Source organism: Scyliorhinus canicula, chromosome 13 (assembly GCF_902713615.1).
Source record: "Scyliorhinus canicula chromosome 13, sScyCan1.1, whole genome shotgun sequence".
Taxonomy (NCBI): domain Eukaryota; kingdom Metazoa; phylum Chordata; class Chondrichthyes; order Carcharhiniformes; family Scyliorhinidae; genus Scyliorhinus; species Scyliorhinus canicula.
Window position 1 is genome coordinate 5039029 of NC_052158.1, and position 19079 is coordinate 5058107.

At 50.3% G+C, this 19079-nt stretch overlaps 1 protein-coding gene across 1 annotated transcript in view; it reads left to right on the forward strand.

The window, feature by feature from the left end:
- The first annotated feature begins 10496 nt into the window (after positions 1-10496).
- Positions 10497-19079, forward strand: part of LOC119975823 (zinc-binding protein A33-like) — a 29945-nt gene continuing 21362 nt past the window's right edge. The window contains exons 1-3 of the mRNA XM_038815703.1: positions 10497-10930; positions 11021-11116; positions 11210-11443. Coding sequence (XP_038671631.1) covers positions 10520-10930; positions 11021-11116; positions 11210-11443 — 741 coding nt within the window. The 5' untranslated portion in view covers positions 10497-10519. The remainder of the gene's footprint in view (positions 10931-11020; positions 11117-11209; positions 11444-19079) is intronic.

The following is a 19079-nucleotide window of genomic DNA, read 5'->3' on the forward strand; positions in this document are numbered from 1 at the left end:
AATTCACGGTTGAGATGAACCACAGGCCATTGGTCCACATCATCCAAAACTACCTCAATGACATGATGCCACGGCTGTAACAAATCCTTCTCAAGCTCCGCTGCTATGATTTTGATCTGGTCTACACCTCAGGCAAGGACCTCATTGTTGTGATGCCCTTTCCAGGTCTATCACCACACCGTGTGAGCAAACTGACATCGTCTGTCAAATCGACGCTCAGGTTCAATTCTGTGCCTCCAACTTTCCAGCCTCTGATGAAAGGGTCATTCATATTCGTGAGGACACGGCCAGGGATCCACTGCTCCAGCGGGTGATGCAGCACTTCATGAATGGCTGGCAGAAGGGACAGTGACCCCAGTTTTACAATGTCAAGGACGATCTGACGGTGGTGGACGGCATCCTCATGGAGCTGGATAGAATCGTGATTCCGCAGAGCATGCCAGCTATGGTCCTCGGCCAACTCCACGAGGGCCATCTGGGGGTCGAGAAATGTCGACGCAGAGCTCGGGAGACAGTCTACTGGCCGGGCATCAGCCAGGACGTTGCCAACACGGTCCTCAACTGCCCTACATGTCAAAAATTTCAGCCAGCTCAGCCTAAAGAAACTCTGCAGCAACCTGAGATGGTAACCTCCCCGTGGTCCAAAGTCAGTGTCGACCTGTTCCATGCCAAGGGGCGTGACTCTGTCCTCCTGGTCGACTACTTTTCCAATTACCCCGAGGTGGTGAGACTATCTGACCTCACGTCAGCGGCGGTGATTAGGGCGTGCAAAGAAACATTTGCCAGACATGGGATCCACTCACGGTGATGAGTGACAACGGCCCCTGTTTTTACAGCCAGGAGTGGTCTGACTTTGCCCGGCTGTACTATTTTCGCCACGTCACATCCAGCCCCCTGTACCCACAGTCAAACGGGAAGGCCGAAAAAGGGGTTCACATTGTCAAACGATTACTGTGTAAGGCTGCAGGCCCGGGCTCCGACTCCAACCTGGCGCTGTTGGCATACAGAGCTACCCCGCTGTCCACTGGGTTGTCCCCAGCACAGATGCTAATGAACCGCTCTCTGCGAACAATGGTTCCAGCCCTCCACATTCCCGACCTTGACCACTTCCTGGTCATACAGAGGATGCAGCAGTCTCAGGCCCAACAGAAGTCAGCGTACGATGCTCATGCCACAGATCTTCCCGACCTGGTCCCGACTGATTGAGTTCGTGTACAGCTGCCTGACGGCGCGCACGTGGCGTCGGGGGCCCAAAATGGCGGCGTGCGGGATCATTCGTGGCGGTGGGGGATGGGGGCAGCGAGGTCAGCGGGCCGCACGGAGCCCTAGAGGAGCGCGGGGGGGGGGGGGGGGGGGACCCGCGGTCGCTGCTCGGGACGGCAGCGACCGACTTTGATTGACAGACGGCCACAAAGTGGCCCTTCTTGCCGCAGCTTTTGCAGGTTGCGGTTCGGGCCGGGCAGCGTGGGCGGGGGTGCTTGGCCTAGCCGCAAAAGTAGCAGCGGGGCCCCGTGGGTTTATCGGGGCATCCCGCAGCGCAGGCCTGGGGGGGGGGTCCGAGTCTGCAGAGGTGAGGGGGGTCGTGTTCCACGCTGCCCAGGGGGCCGCCGCGCGGTCGGGAGAATACGCGCGGGCGTTGCGGTCAGCGAGATCTGAGGAGGATGCAAGTGTCCTTGCCTCAGCGAGGCTTAAAGTGTCTTTTTCCAGGAGTCTCGGGCCTATTTGGGACGATTGCATACCCGCAACGAAAGCGTCTCTGATCAAACGTTCGGTATGCTCGGCCGCAGAGACTTGCGGGCAGGCGCAATTTCTCCCCAGGACAACGAGGGCCCGGTAGAATTCGTCGAGGGACTCACCGGGGAATTGCTGTCTCCAGGAGGTGCCGTGCGTAGACCTGGTTCACGGGCCGGATGAAATGTCCCTTCAGCAGGTCCATAGCTGCCTCATAGTCGGACTCATCCTCAATGAGAGTGTAGACAGCGGTGCCCACGCACGAATGGACGATGTGGAGTTTCTGTTCCCTCATCGGGCGGTTTTCTGCTGTGCTGAGGTAGCTGTTAAAACACGCCAGCCAGTGTTTAAAAGTTGCTGACGCATTTGTGGTGTGCGGGCTGATTCGGAGGCAGTCTGGCTTGATTCGAAACTCCATTTCAAAAAATCCTGTGCATTAAATTGATGCACCATCAATCGGACCCGAGATGAGAAGTAGTTCCAAACGACAGGCTTTAATGCACAAGATATGTGCCCGGCAGTAGACGTACAGAGAGAGAAAGGCCGACTGCCAGCCGGTACGGGTTCTTATACTCCGCCTCGTATGCGGAGCTATCTACCTCTCAGCCAATTGGCAGGGAGGCACATGACTTGCCACAGCCAATTGGCAGAGAGGCACATGACTTGCCTGGGCCAATGGGCAGCGAGTCTTCTGCACCAATGGCAGCTCGGTTCTAGGGTACCGTAATGTCCCTAGTCATACTACCACACTCACATGCAAAATGTGGCAGAATTCACTGGCCATTAATCAGATGTGGAAACTGGCCCAGCAGCTACCAAGTAAATCACCCTGGATATGAAAGAGCGGAAGTCAAACAATACAGCTGTTAAACTGGACATAGCAGTTAGAAAAATCCTAAATTTGACACATGTAGGATAAAGATTCTGCCTATTCCTGTTAATTCAAACTTACAACTCAAATGACTTTGTAGTTTGATTTAGTTTGGATAGGAACAACAGGGAAACATCAACAGATCATAAGAGACATTAAAATACCAGGCACCTCTAAACACTCTTCAAGTCACAGCAAAGTACAAGCTATCGATCTCTCAGGGTTAAACCCGCCAGTCCACACAAGACCAAGCAGGCTGGGCAAACATGATCTCTGGAATCTCACTCTCTGTCCGTCACACATATCCAGCCCACGGCCTCTGGAACCCATTGTGTCTGTGCCCGGACTTACTCTGGGCACAGGACCAACCCCCGTGACAGAACCAGAACTTCAAGCTAACGCTAATGTTAAGGTAAAGCATCCACACGTTTGTATAATGACCTTTGCAGCCTCAGGATATCTGTAAAGTGGATTACCTCTGAAGGTCATTCACTATTAAGCCAGAAAATATGGCAATTAACTTGCACACAGACAGATCCTTCAAACAGCAATGAGAATAACCAGGATTTAGTGTTTGTGAAGTTTTCTTCAAATATTGCCTGAACGAGGTTAAAAGCAGACCCAAATGACAGTGGAGCACTCACTGACTATTATGCCGAGATTGTGAAATTGAATTTTCACCTAAATTAAGAGATTGGGAAAATCCCGGCAAAAATTGAGCCCTTATGTAGGGTTTAAATCTCAATTTTCTGACTCAGAGGCAGGAGGGCTGCTGTCAGCCATTCTGACATTGTAGCAAAGACAGAGTTACAGGATGCCTGATTTACAATTGTGTACTATTTGTTCAGAAGTAAAACTCAAAGAATCACCTTGGCTCCACATTTTGCTTCCCGACTTACTAAACGTTTGTGTAATTCATTAGTTCCAGATTTAAATCGAGGTTGCAAAGGTACTTCAGTGTCTATGATGCATCTTCGGCATCACATGGGAATACAAAGTCAGCAATAAAGGTCTCCATTCCAGGGCAAACACAGCAAGAATGTCAGCACTGATCAGGCAAAATAGCCGTCACTGGCTTAGACATGTGCATGTGATGACAGCCAGCCGCAGCCACATCAATATGGATACAGGGAGGCAGCCCCCTCTCAGAGACCAGCAACGCATCCAAAGCTCAGATTTTAAAATGCTGTCAGTAAAGGCATGAAAACCCTCAACATCAACCGTGACAAAGTGGGAAACTCCAGCTGATAGTCAATGCAAAACACCAGCTGCGGGCAGGAATTCACCAGCAGAACAACATGTGGTTTCGGAAGCTCTAAAACAGGCACCAGTCCTCCAAACAGGCCATCACCAAATATCATCCCACATCATCAGCAAGGAGCAACTTCCCATGTGGCATTGTGGCAGACATTGCCTTTCCAGAATCAGCTTGGTCAGGCAAAGGGGCAGCAGGTGATCCCTCTGACCTCTGCCTGACCTCTGCCAATCTACCAACACAGCACAGCCAGAACAGAACGAATGTTTATTGTTTAAACTAGCGAACCTCTGAGAAACTGAACATCGGCAAACTCTGACACAAATGAACAAATAATCAGCACCCCCCCGCAACCCCCCCCCCCACACACGCAGCCCCCCCCCCACGCACGCAGCCCCCCCCACACACGCAGCCCCCCCCCCCCCCCCCACACGCAGCCAGCCCACCCCCACTCCCCATTTCCCCCAACGCCCTGCACGGCCGCTCCGGCCACCCCAACATCCGCTCCGGCCACCCCAACACCCTGCACGGCAGCTCCGGCCACCCCAACGCCCTGCACGGCCACCCCAACACCCTGCACGGCAGCTCCGGCCACCCCAACACCCTGCACGGCAGCTCCGGCCACCCCAACGCCCTGCACGGCAGCTCCGGCCACCCCAACGCCCTGCACGGCCACCCCAACACCCTGCCCGGCAGCTCCGGCCACCCCAACACCCTGCACGGCAGCTCCGGCCACCCCAACGTCCGCTCCGGCCACCCCAACGCCCTGCACGGCCGCTCCGGCCACCCCAACGCCCTGCACGGCCGCTCCGGCCACCCCAACATCCTGCACGGCCGCTTGGTAATTCTGGATACTCACTGACTGCATCGAGAAGGGCAATTAAACATCAATAAATTTGATGTGAGAATCACCCAAATCCAATGAATGAATAAAAACCCAACAATCACACTCACCCAGTACTCAGCAGCCACAAACTCCACCAAAAGAAAGTGAATCAATTAAAATATTATTCATGGAAAAAATTCAAACAACCTAGTAATTCTGCAAAGCTGATTTTTATCAGATAAATCTTAATTTTCACAGTGATATAATATAAATTTCAGTCAAACATATTTAGAATAAATAAACACCACCCTAACTACCAAATATCTAACTTGAGTTGGAGTCAGGCTGGGTTTACGCAAAGGGACAGGTCAGGAGGAGCTGGACAATATGTTTCAGTTTGTGTTTCCCACAAAGTTGTGGTGGTATGATTAGCATAGCTGCCTGCCATTGGTGCAGAACACCGGCTTACCATTGGCCCTGGTCGGTCATGTGCCTCTCGACCGGTTGGTTGAGACCAGTCATGTGACGGCTCCCCGATTGGTCGAGAGGCTGAGTTAACCCCACCTCCAGGGTGGGGTATAAATACCCAGTACTCCCGGTGGTCGTCCTTATACTGTAATGGACCGCAGGGCTAACATCTAGCTGATTAAAGCCATACTTTTGTTCAGCAACTCGTCTCGCATTCAATTGATGGTACATCAATTTAATCAGCTAGAAATTTGAAGATGGAGCTCCGGATCAAGCCCGAATGCCTCCGCATCTGACCGCAAACTCCGAACGCACCGGAAATCTTCAAACATTGGCTGGCGTGTTTCGATAGCTACCCGGCGACCGCAAGCAGCCCCCCACCATGGCACAGAAGCGTCATATTCTCTCTTCCAGCGTGGGCATGGCAGCCTACGCGATGATGGGAGAAGAAAAGGAATACGACGCGGCCATGGATAAGCTAAAAGGACAGTTTCTTAAGCTGGTAAACCGAGTGTTCGCCCAACATCTGCTGGCTACCAGACAACAGTTCCCCGGTGAGTCCTTAGACGATTTTTACCGGGCCCTCGCTGTCCTGGGGAGGAATTGTACCTGCCTCCAAGTTTCAGCCACCGAGCACATGGAACTTTTGATCAGAGATGCTTACGTGGCTGGGATGCAGCCCACCGCTATCCGCCAGCGGATGCTGGAGAAAGACGACCTCAGCCTGACTGAGGCACGAACTCTATCCACCTCACTGGAGGTCGCTGACTTAAACGCCCGCGCCTATGTCCCCAGCCGCGCTGCAGCGCCCTGGGCCTCCTGGCAACTTCCCCACCGCCATCCGCCGCTCCCGACCCCCCTCAGGCCTGCGCCGCGGGTCGCCCCGACAACTCCGCGGGGCCCTGCTGCTACTTCTGTAGGTTCGCCAAACACCCTCGCCTGTGCTGCCCGGCCCGCTCCGCCCTTTGTAAGAGCTCCGGGAAGAAGGAGCCATTTTTCGTCGGTCTGCCAGGCCAAATCGGTCGATGCTGTGCTGCGCAGCAACCAGGGATCTCCTCCTCCGGGCCCTTCCGGGCCCTTCCAGCGCACCGCACCAATCTCCCCGCCCCCCCCCCCCCCCCCCGGCCCCCGGGCCCCTGCGCCCGGCCTGCGCGCCTCTCTGCCCCCGCTCTCAGCAGCTCCAATCGGCCCGCCGGCACCGCTAACCCCGCCCCCAGCAACCACGAGGGTCCTGCGGGCGCCGCCATCTTGGGCCTCGGACGCCACGTGCCGGTCCTGGGCGCCGCCACCTTGGGGCCTCGACTCAACGTGCGGGTCCTGGGCACCGCCATCTTGGGGCCCCGACCCCACGTGCGGGTCCTGGCCGCCGCCGTCTTGGGGCCCCGACTCCACGTGCGGGTCCTGGGCGCCGCCATCTTGGGGCCCCGACTCCACGTGCGGATCCTGGGCGCCGCCATCCTGGACTGGCACACAAGGTCCTGCCAGCACCCACTCGGCCGACGACGACGATGGATCTTCTCCACGGCTCGCGGCCATTCAGCTCGACCAGTCACGTCGACGCACGCTCGCCAAGATGACGACGCAAATCCACCTCAACAGGCACGAGATGGGCTGCCTGCTGGACTCCGAGAGCACGGAAAGCTTCGTACACCCTGACACGGTAAGACGCTGCGCGCTCCCTGTCCACCCTGTAAAACACAAAATCGGGTTAGCCTCAGGTTCGCACTCCATCCGTATCACCGGGTGCTGCATCGCAGACCTCACGGTCCAGGGGAAGGTTTTAAAAAATTATAAACTCCTTATCCTCCCCGACCTTTGCGCTCCGGAACTCATAGGACTGGATTTTCAGTGCAACCTGCAGAGCTTGACCTTCCAATTCGGCGGCCCTATACCCCCCTCACTGTCTGCAGCGTTGCGTCCCTCAAAGTGGACCCCCCCTCCTTGTTTGCCAATCTGACCCCCGATTGCAAACCCGTCGTGACCCGGAGTAGACGGTACAGCGCCCAGGACCGGACCTTCATCAGGTCCGAGGTCCAGAGTTTGCTGAAGGAAGGGGTCATCGAGGCCAGCAACAGTCCCTGGCGAGCCCAAGTGCTGGTGGTCCGGACTGGGGAGAAAAACCGGATGGTCATCGACTACAGCCAGACTATCAACCGGTTTACGCAACTGGACGCGTATCCTCTCCCCTGTATTTCCGCCATGGTAAACGAGATTGCGAAATACAAAGTCTTCTCCACGGTGGACCTCAAGTCAGCTTATCACCAGCTCCCCATCTGCGCGAGTGACCGCAAGTACACCGCGTTCGCGGCAGATGGGCGCCTCTACCACTTCCTAAGGGTTCCATTCGGTATCACAAATGGGGTCTCGGTCTTCCAACGGCAGATGGACTGAATGGTCGACAAGTACGGATTACGGGCTACCTTCCCGTACCTCGATAATGTCACCATCTGCAGCCACGACCAGCAGGACCACGACACCAACCTCCGAAAATTCCTCCAAACTGCAAAACTCTTTAACCTAACTTACAATAAGGATAAGTGCATGTTTAGCACCGACCTTCTAGCCATCCTCGGCTACGTAGTGCGTAAGGGAGTGATAGGCCCCGATTCCGAACATATGCGCCCCCTGATGGAACTCCCTCTCCCCAATATGCTCAAATCCCTTAAACGCTGCCTGGGTTTCTTCGCTTACTACGCCCAATGGGTTCCCAATTACGCCGACAAGGCCCGTCCCCTCATTCAGTCCACGACCTTCCCGCCATCGTCAGAGGTCTACCAGGCCTTTAGCCGCATCAAAGGGAACATCGCAAAGGCCACGATGCGCGCCATTGACGAGTCCCTCCCCTTCCAGGTCGAGAGCGACGCATCTGAAGTAGCTCTGGCGGCCACCCTGAACCTAGCGGGCAGACCCGTGGCCTTCTTCTCCAGAACCCTCCAGGCTTCCGAACTCCGCCACGCCTCAGTGGAAAAGGAAGCCCAGGCCATAGTCGAAGCTGTGCGACATTGGAGGCACTATTTGGCTGGCAGGAAGTTTACCCTCCACACAGACCAACAGTCAGTGGCCTTCATGTTCGATAATGCACAGAGGGGCAAGATTAAGAACGACAAGATCCTGCGCTTGCAGATCGAGTTGTCCACGTACAACTACGATATCTTGTATCGTCCTGGGAAGCTCAATGAGCCTCCTGATGCCCTGTCCCGCGGTACCTGAGCCAGCGCACAGATAGACCGCCTCCGCTCCCTCCACACGGACCTCTGCCATTCAGGGATGACCCGTTTCTATCATTTCATAAAGACCCGCAACCTGCCCTACTCCATCGAGGAAGTCAGGACAGTAACCCGTGACTGCCACATCTGCGCAGAGTGCAAACCGCAGTTCTACCGCGCCAAGCGCGCACATCTGATCAAAGCATCCCGCCCCTTTGAACGTCTCAGCATAGACTTCAAGGGCCCCCTTCCCTCTAGCAACCGCAACATTTACTTCCTGATGGTGATCGATGAACACTCCCGCTTCCCCTTTGCCATTCCCTGCCCCGACATGACCACATCGACCGTCATTAAGGCCCTCCTCTCCATCTTCTCACTGTTCGGCTACCCCGTGTACATACACAGCGATCGGGGGTCCTCCTTTATGAGCGACGAGCTGCGTCAATTCCTGCTCAGCAGGGGCATTGCCTCTAGCAGGACGACCAGCTATAACCCCCGGGGTAACGGACAGGTCGAGCGGGAGAATGGTACCATCTGGAAGACCATACAACTGGCCCTCCGGTCCAGAGATCTCCCTATTTCCCGATGGCAAGAGGTTATCCCCGATGCCCTATATTCTATCCGCTCCCTCCTCTGTACCACAACTAATCAGACACCTCTTGAACGTCTTCTTGTTTTCCCCAGGAAGTCGTCCTCCGGATCCCCTCTCCCGACGTGGCTGGCCGCCCCCGGACCCATCTTGCTCCGGAAGCATGTGTGGGTGCACAAGACCGACCCGTTGGTGGAACAAGTCCAGTTACTCCACGCTAACCCGCAGTATGCGTACGTGGAGTACCCGACGGTCGGCAGGATACGGTCTCCCTCCGGGACCTGGCACCCGCCGGCGTGCGGCCCTCCCCCCTTCACCACAGACCCCCCCCCCCCCCCATCCCTTTTCCCCCAGTGCCCTACCCAGGCCACCCCTCCCCCATCCATGGCGTCTCCCCCACCAGCCCGGGTTACGGAGACAGTTCAGGACCATCGCTCCCGGAGTCCAGGACATCAGCTGAACCACCACCATCGGCTGAACCAACGTCACCAACTCCACTGCGGCGGTCTGCCAGGACGTCACGGGCAACAAAAAGGCTGATCGAGTCCATTTAACTTTCAACACCACCATGGACCTTGTATGGACACTATGCACTGTTGCTAAATGTCTGGGCCAGTGGGAAGCCAAGGAAACATTTTTTTTCCTTCTCTCCTTACTACTCATACCACCAGTTCTCTCCCCCCCCCCCCCCCAGATCTCTTTGAAACCCCCCCCCCCCGCTTCTTTCTCTGCAAGGGGTGAATGTGGTGGTATGATTAGCATAGCTGCCTGCCATTGGTGCAGAACATCGGCTTACCATGGCCCTGGTCGGTCATGTGCCTCTCGACCGGTTGGTTGAGACCAGTCATGTGACGGCTCCCCGATTGGTCGAGAGGCTGAGTTAACCCCGCCACCAGGGCGGGGTATAAATACCCAGTACTTCCGGCGGTCGTCCTTATACTGTAAACGACTGCAGGGCTAACATCTAGCTGATTAAAGCCATACTTTTGTCCAACAACTTATCTCGTGTTCAATTGATGGTACATCAAAAGTTAAACACAGTTTGACCATCCATGCCTGGGGTTGCTTTGAGCCAGAAGTTAATGAAGGAGAGCAGCAGGCTGCCAGTCACTCACAGGAGAAAATCCCCACCTCCTCCCATCCTCTCTCCACCCACCCCTACCACTAACAGACCTTCACTCTAATTGCCTGGGTTCAATTATTCCCAGAGAATAATCAGCTCTGAAAAAGAGTCATATAGAATTGTAACATTAACTCTCTTTCTCTCCCCACAAATGCTGCCAGATCGGATTCGTTTTCCCAGCATTTTCTGTTTCTATTTCGGATTTCCAGCGCCTGCATTATTTTCCTTCAATTATTCCCTGTTGGTCCCTCTCACCATGTTTATTCTTAATTCTGCTTTGGCTTTGTCTCCAGGTCTCAAAGTGGGTGGTAACTAGAGCAGTAAATAACATTAATTCCTTGAGGATTGCAGTGAACGTCATGAGGGAATTACTGAACTAAATGTGTTCAGCAGCAGAGCAGGAACATTAGAACTGAATTTGGTTTGAATCAGGAAGTGCTGAGTGTGAACATGGTTTCCAGACAACAGGAGGACAGTTTGTCCGAGGAGGCAATTTGTCCCATTTGTCTTGATTTCTTCACTGATCCGGTTTCACTGGAGTGTGGACACAACTTCTGCCGCTCCTGTATCACCCAGTGTTGGGAAAAGAAGGAGAGAAACTCCTGCCCGGAATGTCGACAGGAGTTTCCAGAAAGAATCCTCAGAGCCAATCGGGTCTTAGTGCATCTGGCTGAGAAAGCTCGAAAATTAAAGCTGAATCGGGAAGAGAAGGAAAGTAAACTTTACTGTGAGGAACATCAGGAAGAACTGAAGCTGTTTTGTGAAACTGACAAGGAATTGATCTGTGTGAATTGCGTAGTTTCGCAGGAACACAGAGAACACTGCTTCATCCTGATTAAAGAAGCTGTTGAAATCTACAAGGTAAAAAGGAACAGATTTGATCCCCTGATTATTTGATCACATTTTCAGGGTCTAACACTTTTATTTTGTGATTTTCTCTCCCAATCCCAGGATGAGGTGAAATCTTCCTTAGATTCTCTCACAGAGAAGAAATTGACGGTTCTAGAAATGGAGCAGCAGCAGAAACAGAAGATTTCCCAAATTAGGGTAAAGTCTCCCTGTGCTGAGCTTCCAAACTTAATTCATTATTTTGTTGTTTATATGACACAAACATATTATTTTTAATGTTTCTTCTTATAGAAACAGTCGGTCAGTCTGCAGAGCCACATCACATCCGAGTTCACTAAAATGCACCAGATTCTCACTGAGAAAGAGCAGCGTTTCATCCGAGATCTCAGGGAAGAAGAGGAACAAATTCTGAAACCAATGGAGGAAAATCTTTGTGAAATTCAGGAGAATTTAAATTCTATTCAGGAGAAACTCTCAAAGTTGAAAAACCAGTTGGAACAAAAAGACGGAGTGAGATTTCTGAAGGTGAGGGATTATATTTCAGTTTAGTTCAGTGAAAGTTCACAGTCACAACACGATCCACACGAGCCTCCTCCCATTCTACTTCATTTCCCTGTCAATATATCCTTCTGTTCCTTTCTCCCTCATGTGTTTATCGAACTTCTCCTTAAATGTATCCCTGGCTTTCCATGGGTGGGTGGAATTAAATGCTATCCCCCCCCCCCCCCCCCCCGGGTACATTTAGTCAGGGTGTGGGGTGAGGGGAAGGGGACATGGGGAATTACACTGTGTGGAGTTTCTGTTGTCTTTCCATCTCTACACAGATTAAGTCCGTGGTGGTAAGTCTTGTGGGACAGCCTTCCTGTAACCAATTCAGCCCCTTAACAGGGCAATTAATGTTCTCATCCTGCTGACTCTGGTATTCCCCCAGCAATGAGCAGGGGTCTCACAATACGGGAAGTCTGAAAATCAAACCCTGTTGGGATTTTGTCGTGGTTCCCCAGGACGACAATTTGTTCGTACCGATTAAAACACCGAGAGTCTGAGAAGCGATCTTTCAAGCAGTGAACTTTATTTTTCCTAGCACAAGAAAAACAAAGCTGGGATGTCCGGAACAATCCGAAGAGCCTCAGGGCTTACTGTCTTTTATGTACATTTCAACTCCATATCTCAAACTCTTATCTTACTTTACAGCCCTCTTATCTTGCTTTCCAATCTGTCCTTGCTTTGGCCACCATTGTTTTTAGTTGGCCCTTTATCTGTCCCATTCGAGATTGGTCGCTCCCTATTTCCTCTCTTTGCTTCTTAAACCATGGTGGTTATAACTCTTGTCCTTATCTTGTTCCTGTGTAAACTTCCCTGCTTGTGAAACAATCGTGGTTTTGCTGACTTAGGCCGAATGTACAGAAAAACATGCTCACTCTATTCTTGTCTTTTTATGGCCATTATTTATGGTCAACCATTAAGTTGAGCCACTGAGCCGTATTCATTGTTCTCCCAAGTGACTATTATTTGTCTTTGTTAATTAGTAAATGCTATACTACTTTTCTGGGTCTTCTGCTTTAATCATATTAACTATACTTGATTACATTAGGTCACACGAGGTATATTAACTATACTTGATTACATTAGGTCACACACTCATCTCAATATTCACCTAAATCTACTTTATCATTTCACTAAAACCTATGATTCTGAACTTCATACCTAACTCATACAATATCCAGTACAAATTCCCTTACATGTCCCCCCTTTGAGGCTATTCCCTAGCCTCATACCAATTACCAAGCTCAAATAATCCCCTTGCTTGATCCCATTTACATTTTATTTTAATCACTCTTTGCAGGCAATGTGGAGGAGCCGAATACTTTGGTCAGGGATCAATGTCCCTATTCCATCTTTATCATAATCTATCTATCCAGGTTCTGATTCTTGGGTTGCTCCCCCAGATTGCCTGCTCCTGACAGTCATCAGCCAAAAACCTTCCCACCCTTGGCAAGGGAAGGGAAAAAGACTGATTCCTGTGTACAGACTAAGTTCTCCGAGTCTCTTGCGGATTCCAGCCAGGTGCTATTGTTGTTACAAAGCGATCTTCCATTATTATAGTCCTTTCACAGAGTGATGAGTTTCAATCTCGACCAAGGTCATGGTGAATCCACTCATCGGAGGCAGCTCAAGGTTTTCCCGTTCCTCTGTTTTTCCTCGTGAGCGTGAGCTGCTTGTCACCATCATCTGCCGTGCTGCAACTCTGGTAAGGAAGGATCTCAGGGCGGGTAGAAAACAACAAAATATGAATCCTAGAACGGTTATGATTGTGATTGCTACAGCTCCAGCTTTGGCAAACCATGCCCCCCATCTTCCTAACATTCTATCCAACCAACTCCATGCCTCATGCCCAAACCCAGCATTTTCTTTCACTTCTGTCCTAAGATTCTTCAACTTATTCATGGCTTGTGTAAATGACCCCTCTGGATCAGTGTTGTTAGGGATAAATGTGCAACACTGGTCTCCAAACATAACGCAGACCCCTCCTTTCTCTGCCAGGAGCCAATCTAATGCCTGTCGATTTTGCCATGCCATTTTACTGGTCGCATCCAACTGCTCTCCCAATGCTTCCAGGGCATCATTCGAATAATTAATAAACCTCTGCTGATTATAATAGATGTAATTGATCCACTCAGTGTTTTTGCTGGGTGTGATCCAAACAAAGATGGATTCAAACCCTGCAGCTATTTCGTTCCTAGCTTTGAACTCATTCGGAATGCCTCGGGGCTGTCCGATTGCGTCTAGTTGTACCCTAGGGTCAGGGGTATATGCCCTCTTAACTTTTCGTGATTTAATTTCTTTTTCCACCGGCAGTATTACAGTGCTCTGGGCCAACATAACTCGGGCACACAGTCCCCTCCAATTCAGTGGTAAGTGTGCCAGCAGCCCTTTTTCCGGGCCACAAAGCCACCAGAGATCGGCCAGTTGGTTTACTTGATAGTCTAATACATAAGGAGGGGGTGGCGATCCCCCATCAACTGGGATGGTCAGACTACGGGCGTCAGTTATATTCCAAATCCTTTCACACTCTCCTGTGTAGTGTCCCAAACTACTCCCCGTGCTGCTTCCCCTCCAATAACAATCTTGGATTCGTAAGTCAGGCTGCACCCTCCATTCCTTTGGGGCCGCGTCCATTGCCGTTCTTGGCCAATGTGGACAATTGTGGGCTATATTGTACATGCCCTTTTTTACCCTAGCAAGCAGGACACACACGTAGGGACATATCGGCGGCAGCCCTTTACAAAGGTCAATACATGCGGATCCTGAACAGTTTATCATCTCATACGTGAGCGTCCTAATCCCTGTCTTATATGTCTGTGTATATGTGGTGTGTGCACGGCAATTTTTCTCTTTCCAGATTTGCCGCATGGTTCTACATTCTCCTGATCCCCATGGTACATCAATTACTTGGGTGTTAGGTCTCTCTGATGCACATACCACACAATCTTTCCCCTCACTGTTTTTCTGACCTGTATACTCAGCCCATTTCCACCATTTGTTTCTTGTTGCTTTCTCCCAAACAGTATTCGTACTCACTAATCGTCTACGTCTTGTTAGTCTTAATACTCTACCTTCCTGATTCTGCACCCCTATGTCCTCTGCATCCCACATTCCTTTTTTATGAGTTAAGGAAATCCCCAAGGGAAATAGTTTCCAAGTCCCAGGTAGGGAACGAGGCCCTTTCCCTGTTCTCACCTCCCTCGGCACCTTGACTAACAGGCTCAAGCTGGGCATTTGTATCATCAGCCAGCTCATGCACAGAACCACTCTCATCATCTGCTACTATTTCTGTTCTACTTTGGCTCTGCTCCTCCTCCTCACGATTCTCCTCGTGTAGTGCTATCTCTTCCTCACTGCTACTTCTATCCGCCCTGCCACTATCTTCAGTCTCCCTTCTCTCCCCTACCCCGGGTACCGTTCTGGTACAATGGTTCAAGTGATACCACAGTGTACTGCCTTCTACTTGCAACGCCGTGGGAGATACTTTGGTGACTTCAAACGGCCCTTCTCGTCTGGGTTCATGCCAACGTCTCCGGAACTTTCTGATGTATACTTGATCTCCCGGTTTGATCTGGTGTTCCGTTGCAGGGCTCTCCTCCTCCTTGGCCTTTTCCTGTTCAAAAATAGTTCTATGTATAAAAGTTAATTGTCGTACATACTCTCTTGTGTCCTGATCTAAACACTCCAACGCGGGGCCCCCTGCTCCCCCGATCTTTGGCACCGGCATTACTCTTCCTGTCATCATCTCATGTGGGCTTAAATGTGTGATTCTGTTTTCCTGACTCCTGTATTGCATTAGAGCCAATGGCAGAGCATCTATCCAGTTTTTTCCTGTCTCGCTGCAAATTTTGCTTATTTTAGCCTTGAGGGTTCCGTTTGCTCTCTCCACCATTCCTTGGGATTGAGGATGATACACACATCCAAACTTCTGCTTTATTCGGAGTGCTGAGAGTGTCTCTCTCAGTGCCCTCCCTATAAAAGCAGATCCATTGTCTGAACTTAATTGCATGGGTATGCCAAATCTTGGGATAATTTCTTTTGACAGGAAGTTAATTACCGTTCCAGATCCTTGATCTTTGGATGGCGTTGCTTCTATCCATCTGCTGAATCTATCAATAATCACTAGCATGTATCTTTTCCCCCTCACCACCTTTCCCATATCCACATAGTCCATGCATAGATGTTTAAACGGCCCTTCGGGAATGGGTATATGCCCTATTGGGGCAGTAATGCCCTTCCTGATATTATTCTGAGCACACACCTCACACAGACCTAGTATATAGTCAATTGAGTTTTGCAGGTATGGTGACCAGAATCCTTCCTTCTTAATCTTCCTAGCCACTTCTCCTCTTGCACAGTGATCCACTCCATGTGCTTCACTAATTAGTACGGTTAGTAATGATGTGGGTGCTATGACCAACCCCTCCCCATTTCTCCATATTTTGTCATGTTGTCCCTGTAGTGCTCCTCTATCTTTCCACATTGTTTTTTCAGCTACAGGGGCTTCTTCCTGTAATTGTGCCACATCTTCTAATGTGATTTGAGGTTCGATATTCCCCACACCTGGCCCTGGGTGCGGCCTTGCTATTTCTACTGGGGCTATCGTAGCCTCAATGTATCCTGACGCTTCTTTAGCCGCCTCGTCGGCTTTGGTATTTCCCTGTGTGATGCTATCTGTTCCCTTTTTATGCGCCTGACACTTAATTATGGCTAATTCCCTTGGACCCATCATAGCCCTTATTAAAGCCCTGATTTGACCTTCGTGTTGAATTGGTCCTCCTCCGCTTTTCATAAATCCCCTTTGCTTCCATATTGCCCCAAACAGGTGGCAAACCCCGTGGGCATAGGCCGAATCAGTATAAATTTCCACTGCTTCCCCGTTTGCTAATTCACATGCTCTGGTCAGTGCTTCAAGCTCCGCTAACTGGGCTGAGCATGGCTGCTCACATTCTTTTGCCTCCAGTACCTCAAATGTTTTCCCTTTCTGTTCAACTACTGCATAGCCAGCATGATTTCCCCTATGATCCCTATGACACGAGCCATCAACATACAACGTTCTCTTTTCTTCTGTGTTTAACCTATCTGCCTTCAGATCTTTCCTCAGTTTCATAAACACTTTTGTCTCTCTTACACACTCATGCTCCTCTCCCTCATGTGGCAATGGCATATATTCAGCTGGGTTGGCCCTATTGCACTTCACTATCGTAATGTCCGGGAATGTGGTCAGCATTTGAAAATGGTGAATTCTAGCCGGCGTCAGAACAAACTTCCCTTTTTCAATCAATTCAGCTACTTTATGGTGTACATGTATGTTTATCGGATATCCCATTGTGACCGTAGCTGCCTTTTCGTACGCCCACCAAGCTGCTGCCAGGCCTTGATAGCACGGAGGGTATCCCATTGCTACGTCATCTAGCTTGGTACTATAATATGCTACAGTCTGCCTTCGCCTCCCCTTGCAATTTTCCTGTGTTAACACTGCTGTAGCAAATCCGGCTTCTCTGTTACTCACAAATAAGTCAAAGGGTTTGTCATAGGTCGGTAAAGCCAATGCTGGTGCCTGTGCCATTTCTCTCTTTATATTCTCAAATGCGTCTAACGCATCTTTATCCCATGTTAGTTTGGCTTTTAATTCTTCACACCCTGCTTCCTTCATTATCTTTCGTAGTGCCTGCGTTTTTTCTGCATAGCTTTCCACCCATTCTGAACTGAATCCTGTCATTCCCAAAAATGTCATCATTTGTCCCACTGTCTGTGGTTTCGGAATTTTTAGTACTGCGTCTATTTGCTGTGAAGCTATCCCCTTCTGCCCTGCTGATATTTCTCTCCCCAAGTATTCTACCTTTCTCTGGCACAGCTGCAGCTTCTTCCAGGATACTTTATGACCCCCCTCTGCTAGTCTTTTCAAAAGTTTTAAACTATCCTTCCTGCATTGTTCTTGTGTTTCTGTGCATAATAGTAAATCATCCACATATTGTATCAGTGTTCCTTCCAACTGTATTCCTTCTAAATCTGCTCTCAACACCTGATTGAATACATGTGGGGAATGTTTAAATCCTTGGGGCATTCTATTGTATGTGTATTGTTTCCCCTCGTACGTAAATGCAAAGAGATACTGACTTTCTTGAGCTAGTGGCACACTAAAAAATGCCGAACATAGGTCGATTACAGTAAACCATCTACTTTCAGGTGGTATATTTGTCAACAAGGTGTAAGGGTTTGGAACCTCTACTGGCATATCTTCCACTACCTCATTAATTGCCCTTAGGTCATGCACCAATCTCCATTTTTCTCCGTCCGCCTTTTTTACTGGTAGGAGCGGTGTATTACACCTGCTCCGGGTTTCCTTTAATACCCCTGCTTCTATCAATCCCTTAATCGTTTCTCTAATTCCTTCAATTGCTTCTGTCTTGATTGGGTATTGTGGCCTATAGGGCCCCTGGCGTCCTGTCTTTAATCTGACTTCAACTGGATTAGTGTTTTTAACCCTCCCTACATCCGTGTCCTGTCTGGACCACAACTCCTGTGGGAGGGAGTTCAAATCCTGCTCTAAGCTCTCTCTCCATTCCAGTTCCTGTTTCTCACTTTGCACTCCTATTGTTATCTGCTTTGGTTTCCCAAGCATCTTAACCTCCAAAATTATTTTCGTCATTTGTCCATCGCTGGACGTCCAAATATCTACATTGTCTGTCTGGACAAATTCTAAGTCTTGTGCTCTCAACACCATTGGTCCTAGGTCCTTTGATCTATATCCCGGATTTACTTTCAATGTGACATGTGGCTCCGCCCCAGGTACAGAGAACCAGTTGTCAATCCATTCATTCCTAACGATTGCGAGGGCCACTCCCTCTAGTCCAATTAAAATACTTCCTGACTTTATTTCCTGTTCTCGTCCCGCCTCCCTTTCCCATTTCTCCTGTATTTCAGGTTCCTGCCCTTCATCAAATATCATTGTACAGTGTAATTCTGTTCTCGGCCATTTGGCTTGTGGAACCCAAGTGTCTATAAGTTTTCCCCAAACTTCCCATATCTGTTTTTTAATTTGTTCCTCTATATCTCCCAGCCAATATACATTAACCCCTTCCTTTCCTGGTATCTCTAGTGAATACATTCCCATCAAATCAATTCCTTGTTCGGTGCATTCTAATTTCAGTCCTAGACCTAGGATTGCATCCCTTCCCAATAGGTTTAAAGGAGTTTTATCATATACTAAAACAGGTACATGGGTAGTTTTGTTTCCAATGGTAACAGGCACCGGCGTCGTCATTCGAGCTAGTGTTATTTTCCCCGAGAACCCCACAGTTTTTATAAACCGGTTTGACAATGGTAGGTGATCCGCATATTTCGTTTGTATGCACGTACACGTGGCGCCGGTGTCTATCATCATGGGGACCTCGATCCCGCCTACTCTAACATTAACTATAGGTTCCTGCTCTGCGGTTTCTGTTATTTGTACGTACTGTCCTACCATTTCGGGGTTCTCTGGGCCTCTCTATGCGAAACTCTGATGGTTCACCGGCCCTTGAAACATCGGGACGCTGTTCGGCGACCCTTGGATCAGCTGTTGGCCTGCCTGTTGCTGGTTTTCTCCCTGTCTGGTGGAACTCCGCGGGCA